The sequence below is a fragment of the Stegostoma tigrinum genome, chromosome 1 (genome assembly GCF_030684315.1).
Source record: "Stegostoma tigrinum isolate sSteTig4 chromosome 1, sSteTig4.hap1, whole genome shotgun sequence".
NCBI lineage: Eukaryota > Metazoa > Chordata > Chondrichthyes > Orectolobiformes > Stegostomatidae > Stegostoma > Stegostoma tigrinum.
The window spans coordinates 14,387,228-14,400,969 of NC_081354.1; the positions used below are offsets into that span (position 1 = coordinate 14,387,228).

Genomic DNA, 13,742 nt, shown 5'->3' on the forward strand with positions numbered 1-13,742 from the left:
GATAATTGGTCAGCATAGTGTGGATTTCTCTGACCTGGTACAACATCAGTCAGATATGCTGTATCCTATGTGAAGCCAGGTCCACTAACCTTCGAATGCAAGAAGGAAAACACACTAAAGACTATGATTCAGGTCTGCACCTTCAAAGAAAGGCCAATATGAGCTTCAAGCCTCTAATAAAAGTGGCTGAGGGGACATTTACAATTTCTCAGTTACAAAGCATCTCCTCACTCCTAATACCCCAACACCACCAAACGTGCCTTCATCATTGCCTTTCCTACCACAGATGAGCTTCACTCCTCCAGGCTCCTGGCTACCAGTGGCAGTTTAGAATGGCTGCTTAGCAGATGAGTATTGTCTTGAACAAAGCATCCATGGGATAGTCTCAGCTCAAACAACAATTCCAACAATGTGTTCAAGCCTTCCAAGCAAACATCTACAGTCTTCATGTTGGAAAAGCTTAGATTGTTTTTAATTCATGGTATGTTGGTATCATTGTCCAGGCCAGGGTTTAATGCCCAGCAATTAATTAAGAGTCAACCTATTGCTGTAGATCTGGAGTTACAAGTTGGCCAGACCAGGTGAGGACTGCAGATTTCCTTCCTCAGAGGACATTAGTCAACCAAATGAGTTTTTATGACAATCCATCAATTCACACGGCCAATAATTAGACAAGTAATTGATTCCAGATTTCTCCTGAATTTGAATTTCACCATTTACTACAGTGGGATTCAAACCCATGCCCACAGAACATCATCTTAGGGTTCTGGATTACAAGTGCAATGAGATTAACATCATGTCACTGCCTCTTAAGATTGTCTCAAAGCAGCTGGAAACCGTTCAGAGACAGCAAAATAAAAGATGGCAATAAATTGTCTTACAAACAAAAATCTTTTCCTTCACACCACCTAAACAGTCTTGGTCGGCTTTTGGTGCAGCTCTCCTTCACACAGACCCCTCCATGATCTGGCTCTACAGCTTCACAATGTAGCAGCAGATATTGAGAGGTATGAAGCAAACGAACCGCAAAAAGAAACCATTCATTCATTTAGAGGTCTACACCTCATTCAAAGGATAGAGGTGTTTAGTAAAGATTTTTTCATTTTTCTAGAAGTTTAAGTATCTGTTCAGGAATGACAAAAACAAACTCCTTCAATCTGTTCTGGCTATTTGCTTGCTAGCGAGTTTTGAGAAGATTTGCTTGCTAAAAGGTTGAACAAAAAAATAAATCCAACTAATTTGCTGTGCTAGATTTTGTAAAATGCAACCTAAAATCGCACATAAAAAATCTTAATAAATATGCACGAGCAAACTCGAAACTGGTGTCCTGACACACACCTGGCATGTATCTTCTTTCAGATTGTCTCCAGGGTATAGGAGCTCAAAGCCTGCATCCCATTTTCATTGGTGCTCTCTTTATTGTGCCATCTCAATAACAGAAAGGATTGTTTGACCACCAGATTCTCCATGGACCACACAAGGTATCTTGATGTTTTCTTATCTAGCGCTAATCCTATTTTACAACTGACATCTGGCATGAGAGTGAAGTTAGAACATCATTCAAAAGCATCTGGGATCACTTGCTAATGTCAACAACGGCTAACAGCATAAAGACCAATCCTTAAACAATACCACTGAAAATAAATCATTGCATGTAATACTAACATGTGGTCATGATGAGATAATTCTAACTTGTGCACGCACTGACAAACTACAAAATACTTGAGTGAAATTGTATGAACATGACTAACTGCTAAAACACCCAAAGAATCCTCTCTCCATCTGCATGGGGAGGCAGGCAGTTGCACTTTGTTCTGGTAATGATGAGCTACCCTGGGTGCCATTTGGCATCCACAAAGCTAATAAAAATGCCAATGAGGTCCAAGGCCCAAAATTGGGGGAACTTTTGACTATCAAATCTCTGGCATACTGTCACAACACGCCAACTATTTCCTGTTCGAAATTGATGCAGACAGATTACTGCTTTCTTTGAGGTGGTAATTGGTAGCTCTCACCTGCCTATATGGCTCTGAGACATGGACTATCTACAGCAGACACCTCAAGGCACTGAAGCGGTACCAACGCTGCCTGCGCAAGATCATGCAAATCCGCTGGGAAGAAAGACACACCAACACCAACATCCTCCACCAGGCCAACATCCCCAGCACTGAGGCACTGGCCAGCCTTGATCAGCTATGATGGGCTAGGCACATAGTCTGCATGACTATCATAGGGGTGCTGCTGCTCTACTCCCAGCTTTGAAATAGCAGGCAAGCCTTTGGGTGGATAGAGGAAGCGCTTCAAGGATACTTTTACCGGTCCCATCGCCACCTGGGAATCACTGGCCCGACGCTGCCAAAGCAGAAGAGGAGCATCTGGGAACGCGTCGAGCATCTTGAGACTTGCCGCTGGGAAAAAGGCAGAAGCCAGGTGAAAACTGTGCAAATGACACGCTGCCACACCAATACCCCACCTACCTCTTCCCATGACCACCTTCTTCCCCAAGTTTAACAATGCCTTTGATAGCAGCATCAGTCTGTACAACCACCTGTGGACTGAACCTGTAAGCAGAAGACAGTCATCCTTGTTTGTGAGTGATCACCAATGAATGAATCATGGAGAGATTTCTCCTGGTTGTGAATCCAATGAAAGGATATTCCTGAGAGGATGGTCCAGTGAGCGGTCACTCCAGGACAGGGATCCAGAGAAAGAATATACCCTGTGGTGATGCAATGAATGGACAATCCTGAGGAGGTGGCCCAGTGAAAGAACCCTTACTGGATGCAGTTCTGTGACAAAAAACATTCCTGGAGTGGTTTTTTTTTTAAAAAAGGAAATGCAAATAAGAGCTGTTGTTAGAGATAATGGGAACTGCTGATGCTGGAGAATCCAAGTGTGGGGCTGGCTGAACACAGCAGGCCAAGCAGCATCTTAGGAGCACAAAAGCTGATGTTTTGGGCCTAGACCCTCCATCAGAAAAGGGAGAGGGGAGAGGGTTCTGAAATAAATAGGGAGTGGGAGGAGGCAGACTGAAGATAGATAGAGGAGAAGATAGGTGCAGAGGAGTGTATGGGTAGGGAGGTAGGGAGGGGATAGGTCAGTCCTGGGAGGACGGACAGGTCAAGGGGGCGGGATGAAGTTAGTAGGTAGGAAATGGAGGTGCTGCTCGAGGTGGGAGGAGGGGATAGGTGGGAGGAAGAACAGTTTAGGCAGGTGGGGACAAGCTGGGCTGGTTTTGGGGCTGCAGTGGGTGGGGGGAGGAGTGATTTTGAAGCTGGTGAAATCCACAGTGATACCATTGGGCTGCAGGGTTCCCAAGCGGAATATGACTTGCTGTTCCTGCAACCTACAGGTGGCATCATTATGGTACTGCAGGAGGCCCAGGATGGACATGTCATCTAAGGAATGGGAGTGGGAGTTGAAATGGTTCGTGACTGGGAGGTGCGAGGGGGGTGGGGAGTTGCGGCCCTTGAAGAATGAGGACATCTGGGATGTGCGGGAGTGAAACGCCGCATCCTCGGAGCGGATGCGGCAGAGGCAAAGGAATTGGGAATAGGGGATGGAATTTTTGCAAGAAGGTAGGTGGGAGGAGGAGTTGTATTCCAGGTAGCTGTGGAATCGGTGGGCTTGAAACGGACATCGGTTTCTAGCTGGTTGCCCGAGATGGAGGCAGAAAGGTCCAGGAAGGTGAGGGATGTGTTGGAGATGTTTCAGGTGAGCTTGAGGTTGAGGTGGAAGGTGTTGGTGAAGTGGATGAACTGCTCGAACTCCTCTTGGGAGCTATCAGTGCCACCTCATGCCTGCCGACTCCCACAGCTACCTGGAATATACCTCCTCCCACCCACCTTCCTGCACAAATTCCATCCCCTATTCCCAACTCCTTCGCCTCCGCTGCATCTGCTCCCAAGATGAGGCATTTCACTCCCACACATCCCAGATGTCCTCTTTCTTCAAGGGCCACAACTTTCCCCCCACAGTGGTCAAGAACGCCCTCGACCATGTCTCCCGCATTTCCCGCACCTCATCCCTCACACCCCGTCCTCGCAATAACCACCCAAACAGAATCCCCCTAGTCCTCACATACCACCCCACCAACCTCCGGATACAACGCATCATCCTCCGACACTTCCACCATCTACAATCTGACCCCACCACCAAAGACATTTTTCCATCCCCACCCTTGCCTGCCTTCTGGAGAGACCACTCTCTCTGCGACTCCCTTGTCCACTCCACATTCCCCTCCAGCCTCATCACACCCGGCACCTTCCCCTGCAATGGCAGTAAGTGTTAGACCTGCTCCCACACCACCTCCCTCACCCCCATCCCAGGCCCAAAGATGACTTTCCACATCAAGCAGATGTTCACCTGCACATCCGCCAATGTGGTATTCTGCATCCGCTGTACACGGTGTGGCTTCCTCTACATTGGGGAAACCAAGCGGAGGCTTGCGGATTGCTTTGCGGAACACCTACGCTCGGTTCGCAGTAAACAACTGCGCCTCCCAGTCATGAACCATTTCAACTCCCCCTCCCATTGCTTAGACGACATCTCCATCCTGGGCCTCCTGCAGTGCCACAATGATGCCACCAGAATGTTGCAGGAACAGCAACTCATATTCCACTTGGGAAGCCTGCAGCCCAATGGTATCAATGTGAATATCACCAGCTTCAAAATCTCCCCTCCCTCCACTGCATCCTAAAACCAGCCCAGCTCATCCCCGCCTCCCGAATCTGTTCTTCCTCTCACCTATCCCCTCCTCCTATCTCAAGCTGCACCTCCATTTCCTACCTACTAACCTCATCCTGCCCCCTTGACCTGTCCATCCTGCCTAGACTGACCTATCCCCTCCCTGCCACCCCACCCATACTCTCCGCTCCACCTACCTTTTCCTCTATCTTCAGGCCCCCTCCCCCTATTTATTTTAGAACGCACTCCCCATCCCCCTTTTCTGATGAAGGGTCTAGGCCCAAAACGTCAGCTTTTGTGCTCCTAAAATGCTACTTGGCCTGCTGTGTTCATCCAGCCCCACACTTTGTTATGAAGAGCTGTTGTTGTCAGGGGCAATCCAGCATTTATTTGTCAAATTGCCCTCAAGAACTAGTGAGTGAATGTCTGTAAAATGCTGCATTCCATGTGGTGTAGGTACAGTCACAGCACAACTTTGAAGGGAGTTCCTGGATCTCACCCAATGAGTTATTAAACTTAAAAGTGATAGACTTTTCTTTTATTAACTAATGGTATCAAGGGAAATAGGCCCCAGGGCAGGCATACAGAATCAGGCCATGGATCAGCCAGGATCTTATTGAACCGTGGAGGAGGCTTGAAGGACTGAATGGCCCACTCCTGTTCCCAAATTCCTACAACTAAAACATCAAACTGAACCCTGTCGTACTGAAGAAGTTCTGTGGAAGGGCCACCGGACCCGCAATGTTAACTCTGATTTTTTTTTCTTCACAGAAACTGCCAGACCTGCTGAGCTTTTCCAGCAACTTCTGCTTTTGTTTTCATTCAAACTGAGGCTGGCACATGAAAAACAAAAAGCTCAGAACTTGCCAACAATATTTTTTTTTTGAAACAATAAAATAAAAGCTTGTTTGTGTTCCCAACTACAGTAAAAGCAGAGGTAGCAGCTCAAATGACAAGGTTTGGAATGAGGAAATAAAAGGTATCCATGTCAGAAAAATGTATTGTGGGTTGATGAACTGACTCAACGTTCAAAGGAAGTCAATAAACCATCCCATCTTCAGCATGCATGCCCTTCACCTGCGGCTGCAGTGTGTACCAGGTGATGCACTATACTATGTTACTAAGATTCAAGCCACAGCACCCTCAAACCTGCGACCTCTCACTTATAAAGACCAACTCATACAGGAGAAAACCACCTGCAAATTTGCCCTTCAGCCACATCCCAACCAGACCTGGAATTATATCCCTATTCTTCACCGTCACTAGGTCAAAGTCCAGGGACTTTCTTCCAAACTGCACTATGTCTGAACCTACCTGCTCCTCTGATGCTACTTGGCCTGTTATGTTCGTCCAGCTCTACACCTGGTCTTCTCAGGTTCTCCAGCATCTGGGGTTCCTACAATCTCTAAACCATGTCGAATGCAGCGGTTTAAGAAAGCGATTCACACTCCCCTTCTCGACGGTCAATAAATGCTTGCTCAACCGTCCGGCATGATGTGGATGCCAATCGCTTTCGACTTCAAGAAGTGCAACTTCAAGGAACAAACGTTTAACACAGAAAGAGCATCGTTTTCAGAGAAGGAAACAGCTGGTTCCCTGGCTCTGAGCTCCCTCAGGCGGTCATTCGGGAACTTTTCACTCTCATTGACCCGCTGTTGTGTCCAACACGGGGTTCTTTTGATTTAAAGTGTTGAGAGAAACTTATCAGTTCCTCACGAAACCACAAGTCAAAGCTGTTACCAAAAAAAGTACAATTTCGTTCTACTCGGTCTGAGAATGGATTGACAGCAGCATTAGCTCCATTCATGACATTAAACCAGAAGAGGTTGGGAATTCCCTCCGGGTCAGTGAATGGAATCAATGGACGATATTTCAGCTCCAGATACTTCACCAGCAAAGACTGTAACACGGGGTTATCCCTCTCCAACCGTTAACCTGTTTTAGGCACATCCGCAGCACATTAACCAAGGCTACGCCCCAACATTCGACCTGAACTTCACTCCCACATTGCACCCCAATATTCACCCAGACTACACCCTAATGTTAGACTTGAACTTCACTCTCACATCACACCCCAATATTCATCCAGACTACACCCTAATGTTAAACCTGGACTTCATTTCCATCCCGCATCCCAATATTCAGGCAAACTACACCCTAATATTAAACTCGGACTTCACTCTCACCGAAGGGCGGCACTGTGACTCAGTCGTTAGCACCGCTGCCTTACAGCGCCCGAAACCCTGGTTCAACACAACCGCCGGGAGACTTTGTGAAGTTTGCACATTCTCCCCGTATTTGTGCGGTTTCCTCCCACGGTCCAAAGATATGCAGGTTAGGTGGATTGGCCATAGTAAACTGCGCGTCGTGTTCAGGCCATGTGTAGATTAGGGGGATGGCTCATTGTGGACTTGTTGGACCGAAGGGCTTGTTTCCACACTATAGTCATTTTATGAACTCGCAGACTACACTACCATTTTCACCCAGTTCCAACCTGGTTTTTCCCTAACTCATTCATCCAGACTAAATGCCAATATTAACCTGCATTATATCCTTTCCCACCCATGGACTGTTTAATTTCCCTGCAGACCCCTCCCCGCCTTGTGACTCATCTACTTCGGTTTCAAGTCCCCCACGCTGTGCCTTAGATACACCTTCTCTGTTTCTGCAATTCCTTTAATGCATTTTCCATGACCTCACCGATCTGCCCCAATCCCCTCTCCTCCTGTGTACTTTCCACTTCTGTCTCTTTATTCATTCTCGTCTCTTCTTAATTCGGACTCCAATACGGCAGCGTGGAGGTCTCTCATCCCTGAGGGACTGTGACTTTAACTAGTAGGGGCTGTGAATTGCTGAGGTTGTTTGGTTAGTGCGGCTGTCCGTCATGCAGATCAGGGCCAGGCCAGGGGTCTTGTCCCCTCCCTATTCTCAGGTAGAGTTGAGTGCAAAGGGTAACGAGGGTTGGGGGTTCTGAATGGCGCAGGAAGGTGTCAGTCGGGGGTGGGGAGAAGGGAGAGGGTGGGGCTATGTTAATGAAGCAGGCTGATTGAAGGAGGTGATTTGAAGAAATGTGTGTTTCGGAGGTGAGAGTTTATTTAAGCGACAGTGGGAGAGAGAAGACGAGTTTACTAGCCTGGTGAAAAGTGTCCAGTCTCCCATACTTTTGCAGTTACCTCTAGCCCAGTGAGGTTCCCGGGGCACGTTTGGTATTTCAGGAATTTACGACAGGCTCTGCTTGCCTCCACGCCTTCCCCAAATCTGTGCAAAAGATTTTTTCCGAGTCCTACTGGTGATGGTTTGACCTGAGAGGTGGCGGGGGCGGGTGAGTGGATTTACATTAGACTGCGTTCCTGCACCGTCTACACTCATCACACCACCCCCCCCCCCCCACCCCGCCACGACCTTTTTTGTTTTAAATGGCTAAGGGGCTGAACTAATGTTGTCACGTAATGGTCAAAGCGGCAGGGTTCGTTTGGGCTTCCTGACTTCTCTGTTTTCTTTTGTTTGTTTTGTGTCTCTCTCTCTCTGAGGCAGGAAGTCTGGGAGCTGTGCGGAAGGAGCACGGATGAGCCAGGTGAGTTACATTGTGTTCCTCGTGCTGCCGGTGGCTCCCAAATTCCCAAAGTTTTTAGGCTTTTCCCAGTTTCGCCCCCGTTCCATTTTCCAAGAAGGAATTTCTTGCCCACGATGGATGCTCTCCTTCGGGTGCGAGAAATTAGAGGAGTTAGCAAAAACGTGGATTTCCAGGTCTTGAAGTTCCTCACATTTCAAATCTCCCCGAACGCCGGCACCTGAGAGTTTTGTTTTAACCTCTGTGAAAGTTCGTTTCTGCACCACCTTCGATTTGTGGGTTCAGGAATGGCGTGTGTTGGAGGTTTCAAATGATTTGACTTGTCCTTACAATAGACACAGTACAACATAGTTGTTACTTATTTTAACTATTGACTGTGTCGCTGGCTTCAATCCTCCATGAAAGTGCACTCTTTGAAAATACCTTAATTAAAAGCCGACAGTGTCGGAAGTACTCGAGGTTTGGAAGCATTTGGGCAATGTCAGGTGAATGAAGATGGTGTGTTTTAAGACTTCACTTAAGAGTTTGCCTCAGTCACTCCATAATACTACAGTACAGTTATAATAGTTTAGCAGGAGGAAGAATTTTGATTCTCAAAATCAATAAATTGCTAACTAACAGCTCCAGTTATAAATTAGGTTCTTGGCAGAAACTCCAGAGCCTGATGGTGCTGCATGTTTCCAATTACAAATACTTGGTTACATTTTCATGAATTTTTCTCTTTAAATGGGAGTGAGAGCAGAATGTGACTTTGTTCACCCTGGCCCCATGCAGTTATGACTCATTCAATGTACTGCTCATGAAGAACATCCCTTTGCCAGCGATGACGCCTGGAAGAACATTCCATTTGTATACTTGGACACTTGCTGGCCCTTGACAAATTAACCAAGATCCAACTGAATTTAGAATAGTGGGTACATAGCATTGAACTATGCAGTTGTGCAATTCAATTGGTCTACGCCTTTGATGTATTATGAGCCACAAGAACAAAATATTTTAACTTTTCTTGCTGTGAGTCTTGTGATTATTTTACAGCCATTAACTCATAAATATGGCTTTCTGCTTTGTGTGTTGCTCATGTGATACCAGTTGTATTGTCAAGCTTGATGTCAGTGTAGAGTTCCTGGGATATAACGCACTCTATTATAATGAATCATTGGATGTCTTTTGTGGTTTTGGAAGAAATGATTCTTATCAGTGGAATTGCCTGGCAAGAATTTCAGTAGTTTGTGGGGCTTTTGAACAAATGACACAGTCAATGTCAAAACAGAAGCCATCTATTCAGTCCCCTTAGTCATAAGATTTAATGTCTTGCCTGCAAGTTGACTACTTTTGGCCCTCCCTAAGTACTGCACTGGAATGTGCACCCAGACAGCGTGCCCTGGCATGGGGCTTGAAACTATGATATCCTGCCTAGGAGGTGAGACTTTTTCCATTTTGAGTCCTGGTTGCTTCAAAGAACAGATTGACATTCAAATGGGTATCTGCTGAAACTTTTATTAAAGCATTTTTTTCAGAAGTGTATATGTGCTGATGGGGTACTGCTCCATTTGCTTTTTTTTCCGCTTGATTGTCACTTAAAGTATCAAGAATTTGATTGTTATGCTTGAATCCTATCAATACAACTAGATTTAGTGGTGTTTACCTAACATTTCTTTCTTCTGCCGCCCCACCAGTTGTTTTTTTATTTGCTGTGATTTATGGTTCTGGAGGTAAGATGCTAAGTCCCACGTTAATTTTTGTGCACTGCTCGAAATGCCATACTGAGGAGTATTGTGCCATCGGAAATAGGATCTTTTCTAGTGAAGCATTAAACTGAGGCTCTGTCTGGCCCCTCACGTAGACGCACAAGATCCTTTGACACCGTTGCTAAGAAGAGCATGGGAGCTGTCCCTGCTAACCGAAACAATACTTACCTATTGGTCAATGCGGGACTTGCTGTGTACAAGTTGCAATATCAAAACGGTCTAGCCAATGCTGTGCCATTGAGCATTGAGAATGCAAAAGTCTTGCGGGTCTTTTTTCACTTCTACTTGGCAAAGATAAATACAAATGTTGTATTTGACCTTGCACTGTGGTTTGTTCTGGGTGACTGCACTCTGTAGCATGGTGGTTGCTTTATGAGGGCTGAACTGGTGACCTAAGAATGGGATCGATTTCCAGCAAGGCAGCTGAGAAACCCAAATCCCATGAAATAAAACTTGGTATAATGAGGTAGCATCAATTATGCTGACCACAAAAACACTGGTTTGCTGTAAATATCCATCAAGTTAATTGAAGTCCTTTTCAGGCAACGAAATCTGCCATCCTTCCCTGATTTTTAATTTGTGTGTGGTTCCTGACCTACGCATAACTGCCCTTCAGAATACTCAGCAAGTCACACCATTGTAGTTACGACGAACTCAGTACCGTCTATTTGTCTAATCTGTTTGGGTAGGTAATAAATGCTGGCTTTGCCAGCAATGCCCACATCCTGTGAATGAATTTTTAAAAAAAACCTCTGTTTATCCTTTCCTTTAGGTGACTGGCACTACAAGCACTGACTACGTTTTGGGTTACTCCTGATTCTTCAGTCGTTCGATAGACTACAACCTTAGCTTTCTCTGTTGGAGGAACTATTAAAAGAACAAAGTTTTTGACAATGCTGCAGCAAATATTGGAGACCATGTACATTGAGCCAGAGCTTCTGGCTGAACTGAATGAAGAACAAAAGCAGATTCTGTTTTTTAAAATGAGACAGGAACAGATTCGAAGGTGGAAGGAAAGGGAAGCAAAACTAGAGCCAAAGGAAAAAACAATTTCAAAAAGTAAGTTTGTTTGTTTGTCAGGTCAATTAAACACAAAAAGCTTTTAAAACAAAAGCCCACATGGAATGCATTTTATTTGTTTAATGTAGTTCTCGTGAGAGCAGAAAAGATTGATGGGAAATTTAAAATCTTGCAATCCATGCACCTCTTTTTGATAGAATAAATGAGAAGAAAGTGTTTCCAAGGATGAAGTACTAGCAACAGAGGGACAGTGGTTTAATGTAATTGTCGAGGGGGCAAATACTTTTTACACAGCAAGATGTGTCCTTGGAGCAGATTGAGTTGTAACTTCCAAGTTTAGCTAGGATCTCATCTTGAAAGGGAAACCTTTGCAGTGCTATGGGTAGACAGTGAAGCAGTGGGAGAAATGGAGGGTGGAGTGGGCAAAGCATTCACAGTGGGCTGAATGGACTTTTCTGCACAGTAAAATTCTAAGTCAACTAGCTTTCCAAGCCTTTTGTGTCTGATGGCACTCATGCACAAGATGTGCTCATCGGTTTGTCAGACTACTAGAAAATGGAGAATTGAATGATTTAAAAAATACTTTCCTATGTGCAACATTCTGCTGCCAAGTAGAGCTCTCATAAGGAAACACAACTCGATTTAAAGAATTCAAGATTTTATCTGTTCTCCTGCAAATCAGCTGTGTTAGTTACATCATTGCTCGTGAAACAGAAAAGGCCGCAATGTCTCACTAGCATCTTTTGTCTTCGTTCTGGAGCTATCTTCAGTAAAAGAATTTTTCCAGGGTCAGTATTTGGTCTTGGCATACTCCTTGTGGTCTGTGTTGAATCTCACACCAAGGTGAACGTCCAACCCCCTATTCCCTCACCATTTATTTTTGAATAGTTTGAATCAGTGCTTATACCTGCTGTCTTGCTGCATCCTTGTTTCAGTAGTTGGCTTATTGGGCTGGACTTGAGGAGCTGGATTTTTGATCTGCACCCTCCACCTGTCAACTGCCCTGTTTGAAGCTGGGGAGAGTTGTAAAAGGAAGTACATGATGGTCATGCCCAGCTCTACCTCCCAAACTACGGACAATGGCGAAGGGATTTAGCAGCCTGCCCACGTTTGTGCCTGTCAAGGCCATCAGAAAAGACCAACTAATTGCCTTGATACGCTCTGCTTCCATGCTTTTCTTTGCATGTGGCCGGAGAAGTTGGAATTGAGATGGAAGCTGCTGGTGTCCTATTTGCCAAACTGTTGTGGATTTGTTCATCCCACATTCACACTCAATGTGTTTATCCAACTATGGTTTCTTCTGCATTCCTTTATCTTGACCCAGTCGTTGGTGACCACCTTTGACCACTCTATGACCTTGCACTCAGGAATACCCTCTTGCAGGCACTTAACCTTGGATTTTCCATCTTTTTAAAATGCGTTTAAAATCCCATTTCTGGTCATATCTCTTTGTGATTGAGTTCCTGTGCAGAGGCATATTGGTATCTCTTTTAAAAATGAAGGTTTTGTATAGTTGTATGTAGATTTGTGTTTAGCAATATGGTCACCTGACTTGTGTATACCTTAATATTAAAGATACTTCAGAGTGTGGCACACTGAAGACCACCTTTTAATTTTCGAGTCATCTGAGTTTGTTGATGTGGAATCAGTAGAGAGCTGGTGTGGGACTTATGCTGCCCCTTTGGGCAGGGTTCGATCATTCAGTGTATGAGCCTGTTCTGCCACTTGATGAGACCATGATCTGACCTGTGGTCTCATCTCCACGTTCTTGTCTCCGTCTCTGTACGTGAATCCTCCTTGAATTGTCTGTGATTTTACATGGGCTGGTTTGATGTAGTTAATGTTTTCAGCTCGGTTAGTCCATGCTTCTACTTGTTCACAACGTGAGCCACTTCTCAATTCCAAACATAGAAAGATATACAAGAAAAATTGCAAATTTCAAACGCCTTTTCCCTCATATCTTTGCTTCCCCTGCACTGCATCTATGTCATTCATCTCGATTACTCCTAATCGGCGTTGTAGTTACTCTCTCTGGATTGGGTGTTTCTCCTGAATTCCTAATTGGATTTATTCATATCTATTTTCAATCTTCATATTTTTACGGATGAGTTCTGGTCTCTCATAAGTTGAAATATTACTGTATCGCACCATTTCATAATCTTAAATTTTCAACTGATGGCCACACAAGGATCTAAAAGCAGTGTGCCTTAAGCACTACCCAATAAGATCTTAACTCTGTGAAAGAACAGCTCATGTCTCAAAGGGGTACGATGTTGTGTCTAGGACCTGGTAGTCTCTGCAACGGTGTCCGTCACGTCAGTGTAACTTGCTGCTAAGGAATAAGCTACTTACTCAATCCGGATGTCTCTTCTAGTTAGACCGGTAAGTGACTTTACCAAGTGAGACTAAACAGACTCTGTAGATCCCAACACTAAAGAGGACTGCGGGAGCAAAGCTACCACGTGGTATCGTGCAGGCTTGACGTAATTGCATATACAACAAAGCCCACCCCCTCAGACTTCATACTCCTTTTTGGGAGAAAACCATTGTAACCCTTTCTCCCCATTCTGCTAATTATAACCCCTTCCTTTCCGGTTTAATCTTGGAAAATATTTTGATTTGCCTTTTCCAACACCTCCATATTTGTGTTTTTTTTAAAATTAACACGGAATCAAATCATAGTTGCTCAGCGAGATGCCTTTTTAATGACCGGGCCG

The 13,742-nt window shown here is 45.1% G+C and overlaps 1 protein-coding gene across 8 annotated transcripts in view; it reads left to right on the forward strand.

Annotated features, from left to right (window-relative positions):
* The first annotated feature begins 1,462 nt into the window (after positions 1 to 1,462).
* sh2d4a (SH2 domain containing 4A) overlaps positions 1,463 to 13,742 on the forward strand; it is a 45,012-nt gene continuing 32,732 nt past the window's right edge. The window contains exons 1-3 of one of the 8 annotated variants that reach the window (XM_048543343.2): positions 1,463 to 1,481; positions 8,221 to 8,260; positions 10,778 to 11,064. In XM_048543343.2, the coding sequence (XP_048399300.1) occupies positions 10,899 to 11,064 (166 nt within the window). In that variant the 5' untranslated portion in view covers positions 1,463 to 1,481; positions 8,221 to 8,260; positions 10,778 to 10,898. The other 7 variants (XM_059653439.1, XM_048543332.2, XM_048543313.2 and 4 more) reach the window with 7 other exon arrangements.